The sequence below is a fragment of the Eleutherodactylus coqui genome, chromosome 2 (assembly GCF_035609145.1).
Source record: "Eleutherodactylus coqui strain aEleCoq1 chromosome 2, aEleCoq1.hap1, whole genome shotgun sequence".
Taxonomy (NCBI): Eukaryota; Metazoa; Chordata; class Amphibia; order Anura; family Eleutherodactylidae; genus Eleutherodactylus; species Eleutherodactylus coqui.
In genome coordinates this window covers 53,364,089-53,388,729 of record NC_089838.1, presented here as the reverse complement: position 1 = coordinate 53,388,729, position 24,641 = coordinate 53,364,089, and the positions used below count along the sequence as shown (strand labels likewise).

The 24,641-nt window shown below is 50.3% G+C and overlaps 1 protein-coding gene across 2 annotated transcripts in view; it reads right to left on the bottom strand.

Moving 5' to 3' along the window:
* Positions 1-20,663, bottom strand: part of BCL2L13 (BCL2 like 13) — a 30,582-nt gene extending 9,919 nt beyond the window's left edge. The window contains exons 1-4 of one of the 2 annotated variants that reach the window (XM_066590981.1): positions 20,528-20,663; positions 4,791-4,938; positions 1,153-1,254; positions 68-224 (exon numbers count right to left, since the gene is read on the bottom strand). In XM_066590981.1, the coding sequence (XP_066447078.1) occupies positions 68-224; positions 1,153-1,254; positions 4,791-4,908 (377 nt within the window). In that variant the 5' untranslated portion in view covers positions 4,909-4,938; positions 20,528-20,663. Of the gene's footprint in view, positions 1-67; positions 225-1,152; positions 1,255-4,790; positions 5,458-20,527 lie in introns of those variants that run through there. The other variant, XM_066590979.1, reaches the window with a different exon arrangement.
* Positions 20,664-24,641: the final 3,978 nt, after the last annotated feature.

Sequence of the window (24,641 nt, the reverse complement as noted above, 5' to 3'; positions counted from 1 at the left end):
TACTCGGAGGCAAAAAAATAGTAACCTATCACAAGGGGGCAGCACTGAGAAATGAGGCAGCACTCACCCGCTCAAGAGGTTCTGAGAGGCTTTATCCAGTGCAGCCGGGATCTCCAGACACACTCTCACTGCCAGCTTTGCCAAGCACTCCTCGATGGTGCTGTCCGGGCTGGCGGGACTGAAGACTGGAGAGGTGTGCAAGTCGAAACCAGTGCTGGGAAAGGCTAAAACCAGAGAGAGCAGCGGTGACATCAATGAGACTATTGCCTATCCAACCAATAGGGTGCAGCAGCGGCGGCATCCCTCCCGCCCCCTCGCTAGAGCGCAGCGGCGGCATCACTCCCGCCCCCTCGCTAGAGCGCAGCGGCGGCATCACTCCCGCCCCCTCGCTACAGCGCAGCGGCGGCATCACTCCCGCCCCCTCGCTACAGCGCAGCGGCGGCATCACTCCCGCCCCCTCGCTACAGCGCAGCGGCGGCATCACTCCCGCCCCCTCGCTACAGCGCAGCGGCGGCATCACTCCCGCCCCCTCGCTACAGCGCAGCGGCGGCATCACTCCCGCCCCCTCGCTACAGCGCAGCGGCGGCATCACTCCCGCCCCCTCGCTACAGCGCAGCGGCGGCATCACTCCCGCCCCCTCACTACAGCGCAGCGGCGGCATCACTCCCGCCCCCTCACTACAGCGCAGCGGCGGCATCACTCCCGCCCCCTCACTACAGCGCAGCGGCGGCATCACTCCCGCCCCCTCACTACAGCGCAGCGGCGGCATCACTCCCGCCCCCTCACTACAGCGCAGCGGCGGCATCACTCCCGCCCCCTCACTACAGCGCAGCATCACTCCCGCCCCCTCACTACAGCGCAGCGGCGGCATCACTCCCGCCCCCTCACTACAGCGCAGCGGCGGCATCACTCCCGCCCCCTCACTACAGCGCAGCGGCGGCATCACTCCCGCCCCCTCACTACAGCGCAGCGGCGGCATCACTCCCGCCCCCTCACTACAGCGCAGCGGCGGCATCACTCCCGCCCCCTCACTACAGCGCAGCGGCGGCATCACTCTCGCCCCCTCACTAGAGCGCAGCGGCGGCATCACTCTCGCCCCCTCACTAGAGCGCAGCGGCAGTATTCCTGAGACGCCTATCTGCTCACACTGACCCGCAGAGACTTCCTCCTCCAGCCTCTTTAGCGCCTCCTCTATCTCGGCCTTAAGCTCATCCAGCTCTTCTTTGGCGGCACCGCCCGAAGTGTGAAGGACGTCTGTAACAGAGAACCCGTTCTGGATTATAATACTGTAGTTATATTCTTTTTCTCCTACTGAACTGCCATGACGGTGTCGGTCTTAACTGTATTTTTCACATTTTATTCATGAACTAGGCTGCTCAGGATAGACTTCAATCAGCCATTTTGGTTCCCGCACCCAAATTTCTCAGAGGCACAGACAGAGCGTGCGGGTGATCCGCTCAACAATGGACTGTCCCGGTCTTTTCTACGGTGCACCAGTTACAGGCGAGAGCCTGATCTCTCTTGACAGCCTGTCAGATCAAATCAGAAGCCAAGCAGAAAATGCGGGAGGAGCAGGGCCCACCGCCACGCCGAGAATCCACAGTCTCGTTAAAAGCTGCATCTTCCACCAACAGAAGCTGCACGGGATCAGGAGCACTCTGCTGCCACCCGGGCCATAGGAGGTGATACCCGCTTAAGAACTAATCCGCTAAGCAGGATTATGGCTACAGTGTAATCAATACCATTCTACTGCTCATTATCCGGAGGCATGAATAGAATGCAAGACTGGCAGTAAAGACAGACACTGGCATATTAACCTCTTGATGACCAAGCTTGTTTTTTCTCCCCATTTTCATTTTTTCCTCCCCTCCTTTAAAAAAAATTGTAATTCCTTTATTTATCCATCGACGTTGCTATATAAGGGGTTGTTTTTTTGCAGGACCAGTTGTATTTTTCAATTGTACTATTTAATGTGCCATATAATGTACTTAAAAACTTTTTAAAAATTCTAAGTGGCGAAAAAAATGGAAAAAAGAAATGCCATCTTTCGGTGAGTCTTGTTTCTACGGCACACAAACTGCAACAAAAATGACATGCTAACTTTACTCTGTGAGTCAGTACGATTACTACGATACCAAACATATATATTTTTTGTTGCTGTACGACTTGTATTTTTTTCAAAGATATTTGTTTTCAATTATTTTAGGCCACCATCTTCTGCGCGCAATAACTTTATTTTTCAGTCGAGATAATTTTGCAAGGGCTAATTTTTTTGCGGGACGTCCTGTAGTGTGCGTTGGTACTATTTTGTAATACATACAACTTTTTGATTGCTATTCATTGCATTTTTTCTTGGAGACCGGGTGACCAAAAAAGTTCACCCCTCGTCGATATCATCAGCCCTCCACCATGTAATCATGGAGGGCCTATGGATTGCCATGGCAACTATATGTCAGACATTGGAGTCCGGGTCTGCCATGGCCTATGATCTCTATAAATACTGCAGTGTATCATCGGTGCGATCATAGCATCACAGATTCCATACCAGGAGAGAAAGAGAAAGAAAAAAAGAAAAACGCAATAAATGTGATTTTAAAAAAAGCCATCTATACCCCAAAATGGTACCAATAAAAACACATCGCCAAAAAAACAAGCCTCCATACTGTCATGTCAACAGAAAAAATAAAAAAGTTCTGGCTTTTGAAAAGTGCAGATGAAAATCCCCACAAACTGTTGCGTCCAGATGCCCACAGTAAGCTGTGCCACTCAGGGGGATAATAGTTTTGCACTCTTAAACACTTAGGCTGGGTTCACACGGGGCGGATTTTCGCCGCGGCAAATCTGCATGCGGACGCTAATCCCGGGATTAGCCAGCCATGTGGATGAGATTTCTAAGCTCCTTTATGGGAGCGCCGACCGCAGCGGAAGAGGGAGCGGCGGAAATCTCGCGGTTTTTCGCTGCGGCCAAACCGCAACATTTCCGCCGAGAATCCGCCCTGTGAGAACCCAGCCTTACAAAATAAAATGTGTCGCCACATTACGAGTTCCAGAACATTTGTATTTTTCCTTCATTCTGTGGGTCAATGCGATTACAGCGATACCAAATGTATAAATCATATATTTATAATATAGATATCTATGTATATAAAACATTTTTTTTTTGTAAGGGAAAAAAAAACCCTTGAATCAGCGTCACTGCATTCCATGACGCATGTCCTTAGTCTCCTCCTCCCCCCCCCCCCCCCCCTACGGAGATCTGTGATGTCTGTTTTCTGTGCAGGAAGAGTTGTAGTTTTTGAATTGCAATATAAAAACTGATCAATACAGTTTAGTTAAAACAAAAACAAAAAAAACATTAAAAGTGGTTGTCCCGCAAAAGCAAGTGAAGTTATACACTTCTGTATGGCCATATAAATGCACTTTGTAATATACATCGCTCCGGCGTGCTTGCGCCGCACAGGTCGTCTGCGCATGCGCACACCAGCTGTGCGGCGCGAGCACGCCGGAGTGGCCCCATTCAACGGGACAGAAGAGCAGACTGCGCAAGCGCGTCTAATCGAGGGAGAAGAAGGCTTCGGTCGGCGCCATGGAGACGGGGACACCAACACCGGGGGGGTAAGTATATAAATTCTGTATGGCCAATATTTAATGCACGATGTATATTACAAAGTGCATTTATATGGCCATACAGAAGTGTATAACTTCACTTGCTTTTGCGGGACAACCCCTTTAAGTAAGAATTGCTACATTTTATTGAAGTTTTTCAACACTTAGTCCCTCGACTTGAAGATGTGATAACTTGATCACAAAAATGGTAGGCTGATGGCTTATGCATAGTATATCAGACTCTAGTGGAGGCGGGGCCTGATAGGCTGAGCTACATGGCTCACATGGAGGCCGTTGTCAGGCCTCCAGCTGCCATGGAAACCCATCGGCATCTCACGATCTCAATGCAGAGGGTCAATAGGGGTAGCCCCACCAACCTGTCACCCACTTAAAATGCCACGGTAGTTATCGATTGCAGTATGGAAGGGGTTAGGGCTCATGTCCACGGGGAAAATCAGGCCCGCTACGGATTCTCCATGGAGAATCCGTAGCGGGTCCCTCCTGTCCCGCGGACATGAGGCATTAAATCAGAATAAACTCACCTGCTGCGGGCCGTGCGTGTCTTCCTTCCTTCGCGGCCGGATCTTCTTTCTGCAGCCCGGCGGATGTGCTCGGCACGCCGGCTGCGTGCCGCGCACATGCGCCGGGCCGAGGAAAGAAGATCCTGCTGCGAAGGAAGGAAGACACGCACGGCCCGCAGCAGGTGAGTTTAATTCAGGCGCGGGTCTCCTGCGGATTCGGACGACTTCCATAGGCTTCAATAGTAGCCTGCGGAAGCCGTCCCCGCGGGAGACCCACACCTAGATGGAGCATGTCCATTTTTTTTCATGCTCCAGAATTTTTTTAAATTCACTTTTATTGACCATCCGCGGGTATTTATCTACCCGCGGGTGGTCAATGCATTCCAATGGGGCGCGGATCCGCATGCGGGTGATCCGCTGCGGATTTAAATTCTTCTTTTCGCCGTGGACATGAGGCCTTAAACAGACGGGAACAGAGCTTTCTCCACTGCCAGCGGTTCCAGCAGGATCCTAGCCGTCAGGCTTAAGCATGCACCGCCATAAAAAAGGCATAGGGGTGGTTGCTAAGGGGTTAATGTTTAGCATCTCTGTTAATGCAGCCCCCCAGACAATGTGAAGAACTACAAGTCCCAGCTCAGCAGAATGGCAATGATAAGCACTTACCTGCCGTAGAAGGGCCTCCCTCCCTGCGAGCCGCCTGCGCGGTGTGACCCAAGTAGCTGAGTACGACATACTTCGTTTCACAGTGGAAGCCAACAGGCACCGAGGAGGATGACGCCATTAACAGACCAGACAGGGGGCGGCAGAGCTCCTGTGGGGCGAACGAGAGGCAGTTAGAGCATGGACCTCAAAAATAACTCACAACATATACCTTACAGCAGCTCTCCGGCCATCATCACCACGTTACACACAGCACTGACTTATACTCTAGTCACATCCAGAGCTGCAATCACAATTCTGATTCTTCATCAACTGTCAAGCTGCAGAACTTGGCATCTCCCCGATTCACCTCAAAGTTGTACTCTGTGTGGTGCAGACAGGACATGTAGAGTTTACAACAGGTACTCTCCAGTAGCCAACAAAGTTGTTAATGCAGCTCCGGATGTCGCTGGAGTATAAACAAAATAGTGACAATTGTAGATGCAGCTCTAGATCCAATTAAAGCATGAAAAAGACTAACAGCTGAATTGTGAGTGAATGCAGCTCTGAAGTCTCTGGAATATAAGATGTGACAGCATCGTGGATGCAACAGGAGTAGAAGATGTACCAGCAGAACTGAACACCCCTTGAGATGTCACTGGAGTGTAAGATTTGATAAAACAATTGTGGATGCAGCTTAGGAAGTCACTGGAGTACAAAATGTGATAGGATTGTGGATGCAAATCTAGATGTGATTGGAGTATAAGAGAATGCAATAGCAGAATTGTGGCTTGAGCTGTAGATGTGTCTGGAGTATCCAGCATTGTCGATGCAGCCTGGGATGTCACTGGCATACAGAATGATAACAGGATTGTGGATGCAGCTCTATATATGATTGGAGTATAAAATATAATAGCAGAATTGTGAATTAATGCAGCTATGCATGTTATTGGAAAATACGATGTGACAGTAGAATTGTGGACGCAGCTCTAGATGTGATTGGAGAATAAAATAATGTAACAGCACTAGTGAATACAGTTTAAGATGTCTCGAGTTTAAATGAAAGCAAGAGTGTGGATGTAGATCTAGATGTGATTGGAGTATAATATCTAGCTTGGGATATCACAGGAATATACGATTGATGTGACAGCATCATTGTGAATGCAGTTCTAGATGTGATTGGAGTATAAGATATAGAATTGTGAGTGAATGCACCTCTGGATGTAACAAAGGTTCTGGACTATTAATACATGCCCTCATTATATAGTTAAAGTTATCTCCCCTTTAATTACAACCAGCCAATATTAAGGATTGCACCGGCAGGCTCGGCCCGTACAAGTCTCAGCAGGATAAGCGGTGATGCACAATTTTCTTCCACACCTGTTATAAGTGTCAGCGAGTTATAGCGATTCCAGGCCAAGAATTAATTTGCAGCCATTGCTTTAAGAGGAAGAACATTTCATTGAACGACTGTGACTAATGGGGGGCATCAAGTGTCTCCCTGGGAGGATGAGTGGAGGACGCCGGGCCCGCCCTCTCCTAAGACGCTCAGTGTCCTGTCGCCGCGCGGCTCCGGCAGAGGATGTGACCTTCAGCAACTTCTGTAGCTCCAGCTGTAGTTCAGTCATGGCCAGCAAGATTTATAGCCGACACACTGACTGACAGCGGAAGCCAAACTGCTGGCACCTACATGTAGCCAGGCGCTACATGCAGAGACCGTGGTCACCGCCGCATTTAAAGGGCGCTCGTAAAGTCAGGTTACAATGTAACAAGATGTGGCTCACGGATCTACTTCTCAGGGTAAAACTTAAAGGGGTTGTCCCGCGATAGCAAGTGGGGTTATGCACTTCTGTATGGCCATATTAATGCACTTTGTAATATACATCGTGCATTAAATATGAGCCATACAGAAGTTATTCACTTACCTGCTCCATTGCTGGCGTCCCCGTCGCCATGGTGCCGTCTAATTGCAGCGTCTAATCGCCCGATTAGACGCGCTTGCGCAGATGGGTCTTTTCCCTTCGGCTCGGCAGCAGCGGCGTTCTGGCTCCGATTCCAGCCTCCTGATTGGCTGGAATCGGACCATGTGATGGGGCGGAGCTACGCGATGATGCGTTCAAGGGGGCGGAGCCAGAACGCCGCTGCTGCCGAGCCGAGCCGAAGGGAAAAGACCCATCTGCGCAAGCGCGTCTAATCGGGCGATTAGACGCTGAAATTAGACGGCACCACGGCGACGGGGACGCCAGCAACGGAGCAGGTAAGTGAATAACTTCTGTATGGTTCATATTTAATGCACGATGTATATTACAAAGTGCATTAATATGGCCATACAGAAGTGTATAACCCCACTTGCTGCCGCGGGACAACCCCTTTAATAAACTTTGTTTAATCTGTCCCCCAATTCTGAAGATCTCTGCTTGCAGTCAGTGAATGGAACCAATCCTGCCAAGCTTAAAAGCCATCCTACTCTTAAAAAGCTCACAACAAAAGGCTTTGATACAATTGTATCGAGACCCAACACTCTGAACCTTTGCGGGCAAAACTCAGCTTGGTATAGGATGACGTTAACAGTGGCAGAAAAATAAAAGTGCAGCGTCCCCTGATTTTCAGCATTCAGGGGTCCCAGCGATCAGACAGTAAAAAACACCTATATGCGGTGAAGCCAGAAAAGTTGGGCGCAATCTGAAAGTTTTCGGCGAGATGGGAACCTGCTGTTCCCTCCTAGCATGCAATGCCACATACACAGAAATCGCACAGTCGCGTCCCACGCCCCCCTTCGCAGAGCGATCCCGCAGCCACGTGTCCCCCCTCCCTTCGCAGAGCGATCCCGCAGCCGCGTGGCCCCCTCCCTTCGCAGAGCGATCCCGCAGCCGCGTGGCGCGCCCCCTCCCTTCGCAGAGCGATCCCGCAGCCGCGTGGCGCGCCCCCCTCCCTTCGCAGAGCGATCCCGCAGCCGCGTGGCGCGCCCCCCTCCCTTCGCAGAGCGATCCCGCAGCCGCGCGGCACGCCCCCCTCCCTTCGCAGAGCGATCCCGCAGCCGCGCGGCACGCCCCCCTCCCTTCGCAGAGCGATCCCGCAGCCGCGCGGCACGCCCCCCTCCCTTCGCAGAGCGATCCCGCAGCCGCGCGGCACGCCCCCCTCCCTTCGCAGAGCGATCCCGCAGCCGCGCGGCACCCCCTCCCTTCGCAGAGCGATCCCGCAGCCGCGCGGCACCCCCTCCCTTCGCAGAGCGATCCCGCAGCCACGTCCCCACTCAGAGATCCCGCAGCCGCCCCCACCCACTCAGAGATCCAGCAGCCGCGTCCCCCCCCCCACTCACAGAGATCCCGCAGCCGCGTCCCCCTCCACTCAGAGATCCCGCAGCCGCGTCCCCTCACAGAGAGATCCTGCAGCCGCGTCTGTCTGTTCTCTCCCTCCCCTTCACAGAAAGATCCCGCGGCCATGCCCCTTCACAGAGAGATCCCACAGCCGCGTCCCCCCCTTCACAGAGATCCCGCAGCCGCGTCCCCCCTTCACAGAGATCCCGCAGCCACGTCTGTCAGTCCCCTCCCTCCCCTTCACAGAGATCCCGTGCCCCCCCTCACAGAGGTCCCACGGCCGCGTCCCCCCCCACCTCAGAGATCCCACAGCCGCGCCCCCCGCTTCAGATCCCGCAGTAGCGTCTGTCTGTCCCATCCCTCCCCTTCACAGACAGATCCCGCGCCCCCCCCCCCCCCCCTCACAGAGGTGCCGCGGCCGCCCCCCTTCCCCTCACAGAGGTGCCGCGGCCGCCCCCCTTCCCCTCACAGAGGTGCCGCGGCCGCCCCCCTTCCCCTCACAGAGGCGCCGCGTCCCCCCCTCGCCGTGGTCCCGCGGCGCCGCGTCCCCCCCTCGCCGTGGTCCCGCGGCGCCGCGTCCCCCCTCGCCGTGGTCCCGCGGCGCCGCGTCCCCCCTCGCCGTGGTCCCGCGGCGCCGCGTCCCCCCTCGCCGTGGTCCCGCGGCGCCGCGTCCCCCCCTCGCCGTGGTCCCGCGGCGCCGCGTCCCCCCCTCGCCGTGGTCCCGCGGCGCCGCGTCCCCCCCTCGCCGTGGTCTCGCGGCCGCGTCGGCGTCCCCCCGTCCCTCACAGAGGTCCCGCGGCCGCGTCTCCCCCTCACAGAGGTCCCGGGACTGCGTCCCCCTTCACAGAGGTCTTCGCAAAGCGATCCAGCAGCCACGTGGCGCGCCCCCCCCCCTCCTCCCGCAAAAGCAAGTGAAGTTATACACTTCTGTATGGCCATATAAATGCACTTTGTAATATACATCGCTCCGGCGTGCTTGCGCCGCACAGGTCGTCTGCGCATGCGCACACCAGCTGTGCGGCGTGAGCACGCCGGAGCGGCCCCATTCAGCGGGACAGAAGAGCAGACTGCGCAAGCGCGTCTAATCGAGGGAGAAGAAGGCTTCGGTCGGCGCCATGGAGACGGGGACACCAACACCGGGGGGGGGGGGGGGGGTGTAAGTAAATTCTGTATGGCCAATATTTAATGCACGATGTATATTATACGGCCATACAGAAGTGTATAACTTCACTTGCTTTTGCGGGACAACCCCTTTCGACGAGCGATCCGCAGCCGCGTGGCGCCCCCCCTCCCTTCGCAGAGAGCTCCCGCAGCCGCGTGGCTCTCCCTTCGCAGAGCGATCCCGCAGCCGCGTGGCTCTCCCTTCGCAGAGCGATCCCGCAGCCGCGTGGTTCCCCCCCTCCCCGCAGAGGTCCCGCAGCCGCGTCCCCCCCCCCCCCGCAGAGGTCCCGCAGCCGCGTCCCCCCCCCCCGCAGAGGTCCCGCAGCCGCGTCCCCCCCCCCCCGCAGAGGTCCCGCAGCCGCGTCCCCCCCCCCCCCCCGCAGAGGTCCCGCAGCCGCGTCCCCCCCCCCCCCCCGCAGAGGTCCCGCAGCCGCGTCCCCCCCCCCCCCCGCAGAGGTCCCGCAGCCGCGTCCCCCCCCCCCCCGCAGAGGTCCCGCAGCCGCGTCCCCCCCCCCCCCCCGCAGAGGTCCCGCAGCCGCGTCCCCCCCCCCCCGCAGAGGTCCCGCAGCCGCGTCCCCCCCCCCCCCCCGCAGAGGTCCCGCAGCCGCGTCCCCCCCCCCCCCCCGCAGAGGTCCCGCAGCCGCGTCCCCCCCCCCCCGCAGAGGTCCCGCAGCCGCGTCCCCCCCCCCCCCGCAGAGGTCCCGCAGCCGCGTCCCCCCCCCCCCCGCAGAGGTCCCGCAGCCGCGTCCCCCCCCCCCCCGCAGAGGTCCCGCAGCCGCGTGTCCCCCCCCCCCCCGCAGAGGTCCCGCAGCCGCGGCCCCCCCCCCCCCCGCCAGAGGTCCCGCAGCCGCGGCCCCCTCCCCCGCCAGAGGTCCCGCGGCCGCGGTGGAATTACGCATCGTGAGCATTGTGCTATTAGGTTCAATAGAACCTAATAGCAGGGTGCAACGCAGCGGATTTTTGCCGCGGATTTACGCGGCGTAAATCCGTTCGTGGGAAGGAGGCCTTAGGGGGCTCAGGAGATCTATGAACACTTATACAGGCCTGCAGGTATAGGGGGCGCCAGGGGGGCATCTATGTAGAGATCGCCTATGTTACACACACACACGTTGTTATTTGTCTTAAAGAGACAGTAACCACAGAGTGGAGTTTATCACCCTGCAGCTGTGCTATAGGCGGAGCAACTGCTATCACTCACACAAGTTGTAATAGGGGATACTTCTACACCTTAGTCTGACCTGGCGGATAACAGGAGGCAATAGATGGCATCCAGCTAGACATGAGAGAAATCTGATTGCAGGTGGAAGATCCCTATAATAGTCAAAACTAAATAATGACTGGTGCGACCAACGGAAAGAGCGCCAGCAGCAATCGAAACTTCCACAGGACCCAGTTCTCTGTGTGGGGCAAGTGGAGTCATCCTAATACAGTGGGATTAACCCCTCAGTGTCTGGGCAGCTGTACACCAAGCATAAAATGTGTTCTAGCAGCCAGGGGACTTAACGCCCGTCTGCGGGAAACAGCAGAGGATTAACCTACAACAACAAGTGCCGCGAGGCTGGCGACCGAAAGTAATTACAGAGTACACAGTGGCGGCACAACGTAGCCATAGTGTACATTATATATATACTGCGGCGGACAGAACCCACCATATACTACACAACGCCGGAACATTGTATTTATACCGCACACCAGAAACCACATTATATCTATACTGCACCAGGATGTACTGGACTGAAAAAGTAATCATATAGCATACAATGGCGGTACATTATATCCATACCGTCCTCCAAAAATACACTCATTGTTAGTAACATCCGTAGAAGAACACAAGGTGTGATACATGCAGGCATGGAGGCTCTAGTACCCCGTTGTACCACCTCTAGCTTGGATACAAGATGTGATACAGGAGGGCATGGAGGTATACAGGTTCTGTATGGTATCCTGCGACATATCAGTCCAGATTTGCTGTAACTGCGCCTCTAGATCGTACAAACTCGTAGGCTGTGGAAAGTTGGGTGTCCCAGATGGTCCCATACATGTTCTATTAGTGGTACATCTGGCAACCGGCGACCACGGAAGTGACACAATGTTGTGGGGGCTTCCGGTGACCCCCTTGTGTGCGGCCAAGCATTATCTTGCTGTAAGCCACCATGAGAGGATCACATGTGGCTGCAGGATGTCCTGAACATATTGCTGAGCTGTCATTGTCCCTCGTACCACTACTAGGGAGGACCGACTGTCTTATGCGATTATCCCAAGACCATCACACCATCAACCCAAAAAGATGAAGAATTAACGGGAATTTTTAATACTTCTAAGTATATTTTAACTAGAAAGGAATTAGAGATTTTAGCTAAAGGAATGTCTTATAGCCCCCCCCCCCCCCCCCCCCACTCCAGCGAATTTGTTCGATTTATTTATAGATTTGAATCAATATGTTAAAAAACTCACAATTACCAGATATTTTAATATTAAACAGATAGCGGACCCCAAAATAATTAACGATTTAGATTATAATGAGAGCACATTCACTGAAAAAGCCAAAAATACAATACCTGAAGGTCTGCAAAGCAGACACGGTCGCCATAGGCACGATCGCCATAAGGCGGGCACAATCGCCACCGCCACAATCGCCGTAGGGCAGGCGCAATGGCCTTAAGCCCTGAAGATATGTAGTCAGCCAGACAATAATGTGTGGAGGAGCAGCTTGTTCCTGGCAGGCTAATATGCAGTCACTCACTCAACCCAGCCCAGATTGGGGAGGAGTGACTGCATATACTAATAGCCTGCACATGTGAACGATACCAAAGATGTCAGCCATAGATGGGTGGTGACCCACCATACAGGATATCAACCCTGGCTGATATGACAGCGGGTTGCCCTGTATCTCCAAGGTGGGCCACACTGGCTGACACCTTGGGCTCCCCCACCAACTAGCAAACTACATACAAAAATACTAATGCATACTAATAAAATGCGGGTGTTGGTACTGCATTTTGGCTGACATCTTTGGTATCGTTGGTATCGTTCACATGTGCAGGCTATTAGTATATGCAGTCACTCCTCCCCAATCTGGGCTGGGTTGAGTGAGTGACTGCATATTAGCCTGCCAGGAACAAGCTGCTCCTCCACACATTATTGTCTGGCTGACTACATATCTTCAGGGCTTAAGGCCATTGCGCCTGCCCTACGGCGATTGTGCCGGTGGCGATTGTGCCCGCCTTATGGCGATCGTGCCTATGGCGACCGTGTCTGCTTTGCAGACCTTCAGGTATTGTATTTTTGGCTTTCAGTGAATGTGTTTTTTTTTTTCTTTTTCCTCACCTCTGTGATTTTATGTAATTTATTGTGAGTTAGCGTAGGTACTGGCGGAAGCGGTGTGACCTCGACGCGGTCCGTCAGCCTATGCGTTTTGGCCAAAATGCAGTACCAACACCCGCATTTTATTAGTATGCATTAGTATTTTTGTATGTAGTTTGCTAGTTGGTGGGGGAGCCCAAGGTGTCAGCCAGTGTGGCCCACCTTGGAGATACAGGGCAACCCGCTGTCATATCAGCCAGGGTTGATATCCTGTATGGTGGGTCACCACCCATCTATGGCTGACATCTTTGGTATCGTTCACATGTGCAGGCTATTAGTATATGCAGTCACTCCTCCCCAATCTGGGCTGGGTTGAGTGAGTGACTGCATATTAGCCTGCCAGGAACAAGCTGCTCCTCCACACATTATTGTCTGGCTGACTACATATCTTCAGGGCTTAAGGCCATTGCGCCTGCCCTACGGCGATTGTGCCGGTGGCGATTGTGCCCGCCTTATGGCGATCGTGCCTATGGCGACCGTGTCTGCTTTGCAGACCTTCAGGTATTGTATTTTTGGCTTTTTCAGTGAATGTGTTTTTTTTTTCTTTTTCCTCACCTCTGTGATTTTAGATTATAATGAGAGGGATGAATTACCACCAATTAGGACTAATCTCAAACCAAAAAGTGTATTTTATCCGTCAGAAAGTAAAGGTAACTTTTTAGAAACCTTCTATCAGAAAGTTTTGAGCGATTTTACTAAATTATGTGAAACACAACAAGAACATGTAAATTTTAAACTTAAACAAAGAAATACCCTAACAAACTTGGCAAATAATAGGGATATCATTATTAAAAAGGCAGATAAAGGGGGTGCTACTGTCATTATGGACGTAGAATATTATGAAAAGGAAGCCCTACGAATTTTGAATGATGAAGAGTATTACGGTCGGTTAGACCATAATCCCACGGGGGATATTTCGAAATCTCTCTTCAATATGGTTAATAGAGCCTTGGAATTAAATTGTTTCACTAAAAAAAAAAGAGAGGAATTTTATATTAATACGCCAACCGGAGGTCCCATACTTTTATTTCTTACCAAAGGTGCACAAAGACAGATTAGCACCACCGGGACGTCCGATAATAGCGGGAGTAGGCTCCATAACAAGCGCCCTGTCAGAATATATTGACCACATTCTACAGAGGCTAGTCATTAAACTCCCTGCGTATATAAAGGATACAGGGCATTTCTTATGACTTTTAAATCAGATAGATTGGGAAGAAAACTATATTTTATGTACACTGGATGTTAAATCGCTATACTCTAACATCCCCCATGAGAAGGGAATAGAGTCGGTCCGAGAATATCTACAGACAGATATCGAGATGCCAGAGAGACAAAAACGTTTTGTCTTGGAAGGCATCCAATTTATTTTAAAAAATAATTATTTTATATATAAAAATCTGTTTTTTTATCCAAAAAAAGGGACCGCGATGGGGACTCGCTTTGCCCCGGCGTACGCTAATTTATTTATGGGGGCATTCGAGAAAAATATTTTAACCCCCAATATAAAATTTTATTGTAGATTTATTGACGATATCTTTTTAATATGGAAAGGAGAGGAGGGAGAACTGGTGAATTTTATAACAGAATTGAACAAAAACGATTGGGGTTTGGAGTTTTCAGGAAACACAGTTTTAATAAGGCTATTTTTTTAGATGTAGAAGTGAATATTAGGAAATCGAGTCATGTGATGAAGCTCAATTGATGTACAACATTGATCATAGATCCAGAAAAGTGATCAAATAAAGTAGAATCACTCTAAATCTGGTATCCTAATGTGCGTTGTATAGTGGGAAGGACTTGCACATAAGGAGTTTGCTCATTAAAGCAAAAATGCGCGTTACCCAACGCGTTTCTCCCAACAGGTGGGTTCCTCAGGGGTTACAATGCGCTAGTTCCAACCAAAAGGTTGGGTTGTGGCTAAATTTTTATAAAGTGTGGAAGCCACACATAGTCCAGGACTGATAATCATGGACCAGTGGTCGCCAAAATGATCTGTCTCTAAATATAAATGCAATGCAGCGAAGAATTCCAGTGCACCGCAATTTACAAAAGTCAGAAAAGAATGACCTATGACGTGGCAATGATGGTCACAGTAATGGTCATTAAGAGGACAAAATTATCCTCAAAGTACAAGATGAGATCAAAAAGAGATATATAAGCCGTCAGATGCTATCAATAACTTAAGCCCTTAAAGTCCTCAAGATAGATTTGCAGCTACCTAACTGATAAGAAACTATCTGAAGTTGCTAAATAGACTGATAATGCAACTCGAGTGAGTAGCTGAAGGGGACTAGCCCCTAGGTCAGGACAAAGAACTTAAAATCAAAGAAAATAAAGACAAAACGGCGGCATGTCAGTCCTTGTGGTGGAGTGTCACTCGAGTTGCATTATCTGACTTTTGTAAATTGCGGTGCACTGGAATTCTTCGCTGCATTGCATTTATATTTAGAGACAGATCATTTTGGCGACCACTGGTCCATGATTATCAGTCCTGGACTATGTGTGGCTTCCACACTTTATAAAAATTTAGCCACAACCCAACCTTTTGGTTGGAACTAGCGCATTGTAACCCCTGAGGAACCCACCTGTTGGGAGAAACGCGTTGGGTAACGCGCATTTTTGCTTTAAGAGCAAACTCCTTATGTGCAAGTCCTTCCCACTATACGACGCACATTAGGATACCAGATTTAGAGTGATTCTACTTTATTTGATCACTTTTCTGGATCTATGATCAATGTTGTACATCAATTGAGCTTCATCACATGACTCGATTTCCCATTGTTCATATTTCAGAAGTGGCGGTTGCTGTTGTTTTTTAAGGTTGAGTCCTATTATACGACTCCAACCTGTTTGGTCACTAGTCACTAGTGGCCTTCTTAATCCTAATCTTCCCCTTATTTGTTTGTATTTGTTTTGTTCTTCTTTTAAAGGAATTTAATAAAAGGTATTTTTTAATTTTATTAGTTTGGAAGGTCCTAGCAGTAAATTTCCCAAAGTTTTGACTGGGATTAGCTGCCCTTGTAAATTAGAAGTGAATATTAGGGAAGGAAAAATAAAGACCCAAACGTTTTTTAAAAAGACCGATACGAATAGTTACGTTAATTTTAAAAGTTGTCACGCTAGATGCTGGAAAACCAACATCCCCTATGGACAATTTGCAAGGATCAAACGCAATTGCACAGATATAGAGTCATATCAAAAACAGTCCCTAATTTTAAAGAAACGGTTCAAAGAAAAACAATATCCCTTGAATTTGGTGGAAGCAGCCTATTTAAAAGCGCTCCATAATATGGAAACAGTTAAATCAAGAGAGAAAGAAGAAAAAAAAGGGGCTAGAATCCAGATTTATAACTAAATACAACTCGCAACATAAAGAGATAAAAAACATTTTGAGAAAAAAATTGGGACATCCTCAAAGAGGACCCATTTTTGAAAAATACTATAATGTGCAATCCGGTGATCACTTTTAGAAGAAACAAAAATATTAAGGATCTTGTGGCCCCTTCTCGCCCCCATTCGAAAAATGTGAGAGATAATAGTAGAGGACACTTTCTGACAAAAAGACAAATTTGTGGTTCCTACAGATGTGGGGTAGGAAATTGTAAATGTTGTCAAAATATAACCCATGGGAGAAAAGAAATAGATATGGGAAAAGGCAAAACACCATATTGTTTGAAGAAATACATGAACTGTAGCACTACCTATGTAATTTATCTTATAGAATATCCATGTGGACTTAGATATGTGGGCCGCACCACCAATGCATTGAGGACTAGGGTTAATAAACATAGAACGAATATAAAACATGGATTTACAAAACACAGCGTATCGAAACATTTTTTAAATCACCACAATAAAGATTTTACGTTATTAAAAATTACACCGCTAGAGAGCATACAATCAGGGTTATTTACTTTTTTTAAAAATCGTGAGATGTATTGGATTTTTAGATTGGGAACTCTTAAACCGGGGGGATTGAATAAAGTTTTAGAGAAAATTTAATGTAAGGAATAATTTTAATCATTGATTAATTGATGGCTATAATGATTTTATTAGAGTATTTATAAGGAGGAGTATAATTTATTTATAGACATAGTTTTAGTTTTCTAGAAGGATATAGCCCCCTCCCTGTCTTCCCTCCCCCCCCCCTTTTCCCCTTCCTTTCCTTTTTTCCCCTTCCCCTCCCCCTTTCCCCCCCCCCTTTCCCTTCCCCCCCCCCCCTTTTCCCCTTCCTTTCCTTTTTTCCCTTTTCCCCCCCTTCCCCTTTCTTTCATGTGAATGAAATTGTCGACAGCAGAAAAAATAACTGTTTTAAATGTATATGGAATTTCATTTATACAAGTAATCACATAGTTAGTAAATGAATTTAGGGAATGATTAACTTATAATATACATTCCAATGTTATTAACGTTGCGTTTCTGATTGGAACGCACCCGTTTAGTGTATATCACGTGATACGTGGTGATAGGGAGACGCTGTGTAACCACCCGGAATTCCGGGCAACACGTGATACAGGGATGTTTGGGAGAACGTGTGGACGCAGAACGCGGTGACATCACCTGCCGCACGTCCTCACGGTATCCAGGATTACACAGCGTAGTGACAGGCATCCAGACGGGATGACGTCACACGTCGGGTTCATCAGAGTCGCAGCGCATGACGTCTGTAATGCGCAGATGACCCTCCACCCCCCTGAAGGGGGTTTGGAATCAGCGACATCAAAGAGTGAAAGGTAAAACTTTCCTATTTAAACCGCTTATATTTTAGTGTTTGTATAACTTGATAAGGGTACAGTTTGTACCGAAACAATATTATCGTTGGGTGAACTTGTCATATCGTGCATGGTTTGGCGTGTTGCACCATTGTCTGGCTGTATTTTAATAAATCGCGAAGGAGAAAACCCTGGACTGGAAGTTTCATCTTTGACAGTCATTAAGACCTGTGGGAATTAGGAGGGGGAATATTGAAATCATAACCCCCTCCTTCAAAGTAAGTCTCCTTCATTTGAAGGAATATTTACACTGTGCAACTAAAAAGTTCTGTGAGCGCAGGAAAGTATTTTTTACTTAATGAAAAATTTCTTTGTTTTCTATATGGGGGTTCCCTTGATAGATCCCTGAGCCATTTCCAGCGACTCTCCTCTTGTGAAGAGAGGATTTTTTTCTTCAATACAGAACTTAGGAAGATCTACTCTGAGGTAATTATTCTTTTCCGTTTTCTGGGAAGAAAAGGAGGAGTTCATCTTTTTTCCTTTTTTCATCTTCTAATCGCACCAGCATGGGGCAGTGTGCGGCTCCACAGCAAAGGCATGCTGAGTCGTTCACTCTGAGGACCCAGACACAAACACGGCTGTCATCAGCACCCAAACTAAACTTGGGTTCATCACTGAAGACAACCCAGTTCCCCTCCGTAGTGTCCAGTTTCATCGTTCATGACACCCCTGCAAATGGAGGCAACGGGGGGGGGGGGGGGGAGAATGAGGCCGTACAAGTAATTAGAGCTGCGAGACCAAATGTCCTCAAGCCAAGTGCCTCAATGGCACCCCTTGTCTCTGAATGGCAGACATCAGAACAATTGGAGCTGCTGGTGCTTGTTGGACGATCAGACGCTCCTCCCTACTGGTGGTCTGTAGGGGGCGTCCTGAGCCCGGTCACCTTGTGTGCCTTCACACATCCACTGGTCCCAACACTTCGTAACAGTCTGGTCAGACGTTCCTCTCTACTTGGAGTCTGTAGGGGGCGTCCTGAGGGTATTAGTGTATCTTCACGCCACCAGAAGCTAGGGATTTGACAGGAGGAACTCCCCTCTCACACCCCTAGCTCCCGACAGGGTGAAGGCACAAAGGTCCTAGCAGCACAGTGTGGATAGATTTGTCCCAGCGCTGCAGCCTTACGCTCTGGGGTAATATACTTCTTAGCCTTACATTATAACCTGTAAAAGGTGCCATGTTACCGCTGTAACATGGCAGCATTTACATGTCATAATGTAAGGCTAAGAAGTAGATTACCCCGGAGGGTAAGGCTGCAGCGCTGGGACAAGTCAATGCAGATGCTGCAGGGTGTCCAGTCCATCCCGGTCGCCATTGAAGCCAAGTGTGGTACCCGGCCGGCCGCTAACCTATACGGATTACTGCTTTTCTGATCCTAGGGTCTGGATCACCAACCGGGATCGTGCACCATTGGCTGTTATATGCCTGGATTTAAATCAACTGGTAGTGCTGCTTCTCCTACCTAAACCTCTCGGTTCCGCCCGCAGCCTCACTACTCCGTCCCCACCGGCGCAACGGAGCATCAGTAGTCCGTGACGGACGCTCCCGGGAAAGCACTGTCAGTTAGGTTTGGCCTCCCTGCTGTCGACGGAGCGCAGTGCTTCTACAGTCAAGGGCCTGCCGCCGCCGGGGAAGGCACTTGTTCCAGGCAGCGCTTCTACTGTGAGGGGGCTTCCGCCTTCTAGGCCCCGCCACTGGGGAAGACACTTGTTCCTGGGCAGGCGTGGCTGCAGCGGCCACTGTATGGATTTTCTATTACTCTTTAGTGCCCTTGCAGGACCTGGAGGCGAACACCCTGTGCAGCTAATCAGGTACAGGTGGTGTCACCGACCATCATTCTTGACTCCACCAGGAATTCCTGATCAAGATACAATAATCCTGAGCCCAATCACCTTGTGTGCCCTCACACATCCACTGGTCCCAACACCCCCTAACAGTCTGGTCAGACACTCCACTCTACTGGTGGTCTGTAGGGGGCATCCTGAGCCCAGTCACCTTGTGTGCCCGCATCCACTGGTCCCAACACTTCCTAACAGTCTGATTAGACGCTCCTCCCAACATCCACTGGTCCCAACACCCCCTAACAGGCTGGACAGAACGGCCCGGTGGAGGACAATTCATGTATACGACCATCCAGCTTCTCACATCCCAATAATGCGCCCCTTTCAGACTCTGGTAATGGGGTGAAATCTTCTCTGTGGAAGAAGAGGTCACTACACACAAGGAGACTCCGAGAGCCTCTTATAGGCCAAGCAGGGAACTACTTATAGGGTCTACGGTGACAAGACCATTTCTAATGACCACAACCCTCATCAGTTACATATCTGGCTGAGATGGAACTGCATGCCAAGTTCTGCAGCAGTATGATACTTCTTGGCAGGATGGCACGTGACTATGAGCCTGCATGATGTGTACGGAGCCCCCCTATATACAGTATATAATGGTATAGCATTATATATACGGTGCCGGACTGCCGCTGGTCTACAGAAAGCACTACAGGCCCGTTATGCCCATCTATAACACACAGGAACATGCGGGAGCAAAACTAGTCCAGTAGGACACCCGGCGACCCCCCAACATCTATACATCCGAGCTCTGTATGGAGGGGCATGCGGCACCTACAGGGCTTCCTGCCCCCTACAGAAAGGGCTATAACACCCCCAGCTCCGGACTGCCTATCCTGGGGGCCATGGGTAATACCAGAGGGGCAGCGAGACCAGCAGACGACATCTCACCCTCCACCACTAGAGGACAGATACTTCAGCACAAACCTAAGGCTCAAAAAGCAGCTCAGAAGTGTCCTGTCCTTCCAGCAAGGTGCCCCAGAGGTGGTGGTGCTGCTGGTTCTGGCAGGGCTGTACACTGCAGGGTGCTCTCTGTCCCACCACGAAGGGGAGCCTTCTCAGCTCATCCAGCCTGTCATTCCCTCTTCCTGCACCAGAGGGCAGCGCTCCTTACAGAGTAACCGGGAGGATAGCGCCCAGCAAGGTCATTCTTGGCCACCAGGTGGCAGAGGACTCAGAGCAAAGCTCCGGCTCGAGAGACTGGGGCAAATACCCCACAGAGGGGTAACTACTAGAACTACCTCCAAGCCTCGGAGGATGCCCCCCCTGCTGTCCCTGGGGCTGCTGCCGCCCTTCCCGCTCACCTGTGGCCGCAGCTCGGACTGAGCAGTGCCTCCTGTCCCGGCTCCGGTTCTACATAGGAGCCGCAGCCATGATGGGGGGCGGAGCTCTCCCAGGCGACGTGCGAGGCGTGACGTTAGGTCACAGGGCTGTAGTGAACACACCCACACCTGTGGACGGCTGGCCAATCGGAGCAAGGCGGTAAACAACTTGGGTGTGGTCGGAAAGAAAGTTATTAATGAGGACAAGGCGGGGCTTTACTCCACAGCGAGGCGTGGAACATGGAAAGGCGTTCCCTACACTCACGTGGCACAGGTGGGTGGAGTTGTGACCGGCAGCCTGTTAAAGTGACACTGCGTCCTTTGTCACCTCTGGCCGTATGTAGTTCACAGGTGACGTCACACAGTATATATACGTCCTGTATGTACGTGTACAAAGTACAGCTTATGCAGTTGATCAGCCTGACCCTCATGCTTTACAGTTCAGCCTTGCTCTACTATGGGGTCACTTTTATTAGAAACCTAACAGTAATTTCTGTTACAGTTTTAGGGTGCATTCACACGAACGTATATCGGCTCGCTTTTCACGCCGAGCCGATATACGTTGTCCTCATGTGCAGGGGGGGAGGCTGGAAGAGCCCAGGAGCAGGAACTGAGCTCCCGCCCCCTCTCTACCTCCTCTCCGCCCCTCTGCACTATTTGCAACGAGAGGAGGCGAGACGGGGGCGGGGCTAAGTGGCGTGAATTAGCCCCGCCTCCGTCCCGGCTCTCCCCATTGCAAATAGTGCAGAGGGGCGGAGAGGAGGCAGAGAGGGGGCGGGAGCTCAGTTCCTGCTCCTGGGCTCTTCCAGTCTCCCCCCCCCCTGCACATGAGGACAACGTATATCGGCTCGGCGTGAAAACCGAGCCGATATACGTTCGTGTGAATGCACCCTTAAAATGTACTTCTTCCGCTCTGGGACTGCTGATAAAGTCCTTCCCCCATGCTTTACACTGCAGCTCTGCTCTTGCAGAGTGGCCAAAGTGCACAAACTCAGCAGGAAGTCAGCACATCAAGTTTTTAATGTGTGTTTAGCATATATGTTAAACCAATAGCCGTACTTTTTTTTTATGTAAAAAGTAAAATTTTTATTGTAAAAGTTGTGTTTTGTTGTTGCAAATTTTTCTTTTTAGGCATTTGAGAATAAAAACGTAGACGTAAAAATTACAGCAACGGTGCATTCCCACAGTCGATATTGAAACAGTACAGTGCATTTTATGGAGAAATGCGTATCTCATCACATCACTTTAATTGCGATTTTTCACATGAAAAAATATAATATTACTGTAAAGAGGTCACTAAGGGGCACTATTACTGTGAAGGTCACTGAGAATCTCTATTACTGTGAGGGGGTCACTAAGGGGCACTATTACTGTGAGAGGTCACTGAGGGGCACTATTACTGTAACGGGTCACTGAGGGGCTCTAGTACTGTAAGGGGTTACTGTGGGGCACTAATACTGTAAGGGGTCACTATGGGGCACTATTACAGTGAGGAGGTCACTGAGGGACACTATTACAGTGAGGAGGTCACTGAGGGGCACTATTACTGTGAGGGGTCACGGAGCTGCACTATTACTGTGTGGGGGTCACTGAGGGCACTATTACTGTGAGGGGGTCACTCAAAGGCATTATTACTGTGAAATGGTCAATGAGGGGCACTATTACTATGTGAGGGACATTATTACTGTGATAAGGTCACTGATGGACACTTACTGTGGGAGAGTTACTGAGAGGCACTATTACTATGTGAGGTTCACTGAGGGGCACTATTACTGTGTGAGGTTCACTGAGGGACACTTACTGTAATAAGGTAACTAAGGGACATTTACTGTGGGGAGTCACTGAGGGGCACTATTACTGTGAAATGGTCAATGAGGGGCACTATTACTGTGAAGGGGCCACTGAAAGGCACGATTACTGTGAAATGGTCAATGAGGGGCACTAGTACTGTCAGGAGGTCACTGAGGGGCATTATAACTGTGAGGGGTCCCCGAGGGGAAATATTATTGTGAAAGGGTCACTGAAGGGCGTTCTTACTGCAAAGGGGTCGCTGAGGGGCACTATTACTGTGAGGGAGTCACTAAGGGACACTATTACTGTGATAAGGTCACTGAGGGACACTATTACGGTGGGGGAGTCACTGAGGTACACTATTACGGTGGGGGAGTCACTGAGGGACACTATTGCTGTGGGGGAGTCACTGGGGGTCACTGTAAGGGTCCATTGACATGGGCATAAATGTGCTGTGTATTTTTTATGCACGTAATGCGCAGTAAATGAAAACCATTGATTTCAACCAGGTTATTCACGTGTTCCTATTTTTTATGCGTTTTTCAGTCATGTAAAAAAATACGCAGCGTGCCCAATTTAGTTGCGTATTACAAACATATATATATATATATATATATATATATATATATGCCTCTTCAAATCAATTTCATTATGCCTGGGGAAGAATCCTGAGAGGTACGAAAGTTCACAATAAAATCATGTATTTTTGTTAGCCATTAAAAGGTATCATATTTACAAGATTACTTGGCTTCTCTTGCTGGGAACAATCACATTTTAATACTACAGATATGGAAGCTCTGTGGTCGCCCCTGCTGATAATATGCTAGGCTGAATGAAGACAATGTCCATCTAGTTCAGCCTGTTTCAACCTCTAGTTGATCCATAGGAAAGCAAAAACCCCAAGAGGCAGAAGCCAATTAGCGCATTTGGGGGAAAATTCCTTCCCGACTCCCTAATGGCAGTCAGAATAATCCCTGGATCAACCTTTGATAGTTCCTACCTAAATATAAGACTCGGATTAACAACCCGCTGGTCACCTAATGTCTATATCCTGTAATATCCTTCCGCTTAAGAAAGACATCTAGTCCCGTCTTAAATTCCTTAACCCCTTAACGACCAGCCCATAGTGTTTTTACGTCCTGCGCAAGTGGGCTTTATTCTCTGAGGACGTAAAAACACGCCTCCTGCAGAGAATAAAGCCCCGTGGGCTATGGACGTGACAGCTCCATGCTGTCGGTGCCCACAGGTAGCCGACAGCATGGAGCTGTCATCCTGGCCTGCGGGCAGTCCCCCCCCCCCGGCATTGCAATCGGCGCTATCCAATGAATAGCGCCGATCGCAAAAAAGTAAATAAAAGTGCTTGAAAAGTTAAAGATTCAGCTGCCCTGTTGGATCGGATCCATCAGGGCAGCTGAAAGTACTTACCCAGGTTCCCCGATGTCTGCCGCGGAGAAAGGGTCCTCTGGGACCCGGCGCGGCTCTTCTGCGCATGCGCGCCAGACGAATGACGTCACGCGCGTGCGCAGAAGAATGGGAACCCCGGGGAGTTTAAAATCTCCTGGTTCCCGGCTCCTGAAGGTAGCCGGGAACCAGGAGATGTCCCCGGGGACCGCGGCAAGCAGTCCCCGGACCCGCGATCGCCGCTATCCAGTGGATAGCGGCGATCGCGAAAAAGTTTTAAAAAAGTAAAAATCAGCTTAATTTCACCTCCCCTCATGGATCGGATCCATGAGGGGAGGTGAAAATACTCACCCCCGGTCCTCAGCGGCGTCCCGGTCTTCCGGAACCTGAGTCCCCTTCTGCGCATGCGCGCCCGTTGATTGACATCGGGCGCGTGCACAGAAGGGCTCAGGACCCGGGAAATTTAAAATCCCTCTGCTTCAGGCTGCCATGTGTAGCCAAGAGCAGAGGGATGTCCCTACAAAGATGATCACTGTTATCCAATGGATAGCAGTGATCATTTAAAGTAAAAAAAAGTGTAAAAAAGTAATTAAAAAAAAGGTAAAAAAGTTTAAAAAAAAAGTTTAAAAAGTAAATAACAAAAGTTTAAAACGCTTACATTTCATCTCCACTCACGGATCATACCCGTGAGGGAGGATGAAAATGCGTACCAAAGGCCTCCGGATTTATCCGCGGACATTACCACAGCTTCTGCGCACGCGGCCGTCGCCAAAGCCGCAGACGCATGCGCAAAAGCCGTGGATTGCCAGGATAACTTAAAATCTCCCTGCTCTTGGCTACAAAACTTAGCGGAGAGCCTGGAGATTTCACGGGGGGCCCCGGTGAGTGGTTCCTGATCACGCGT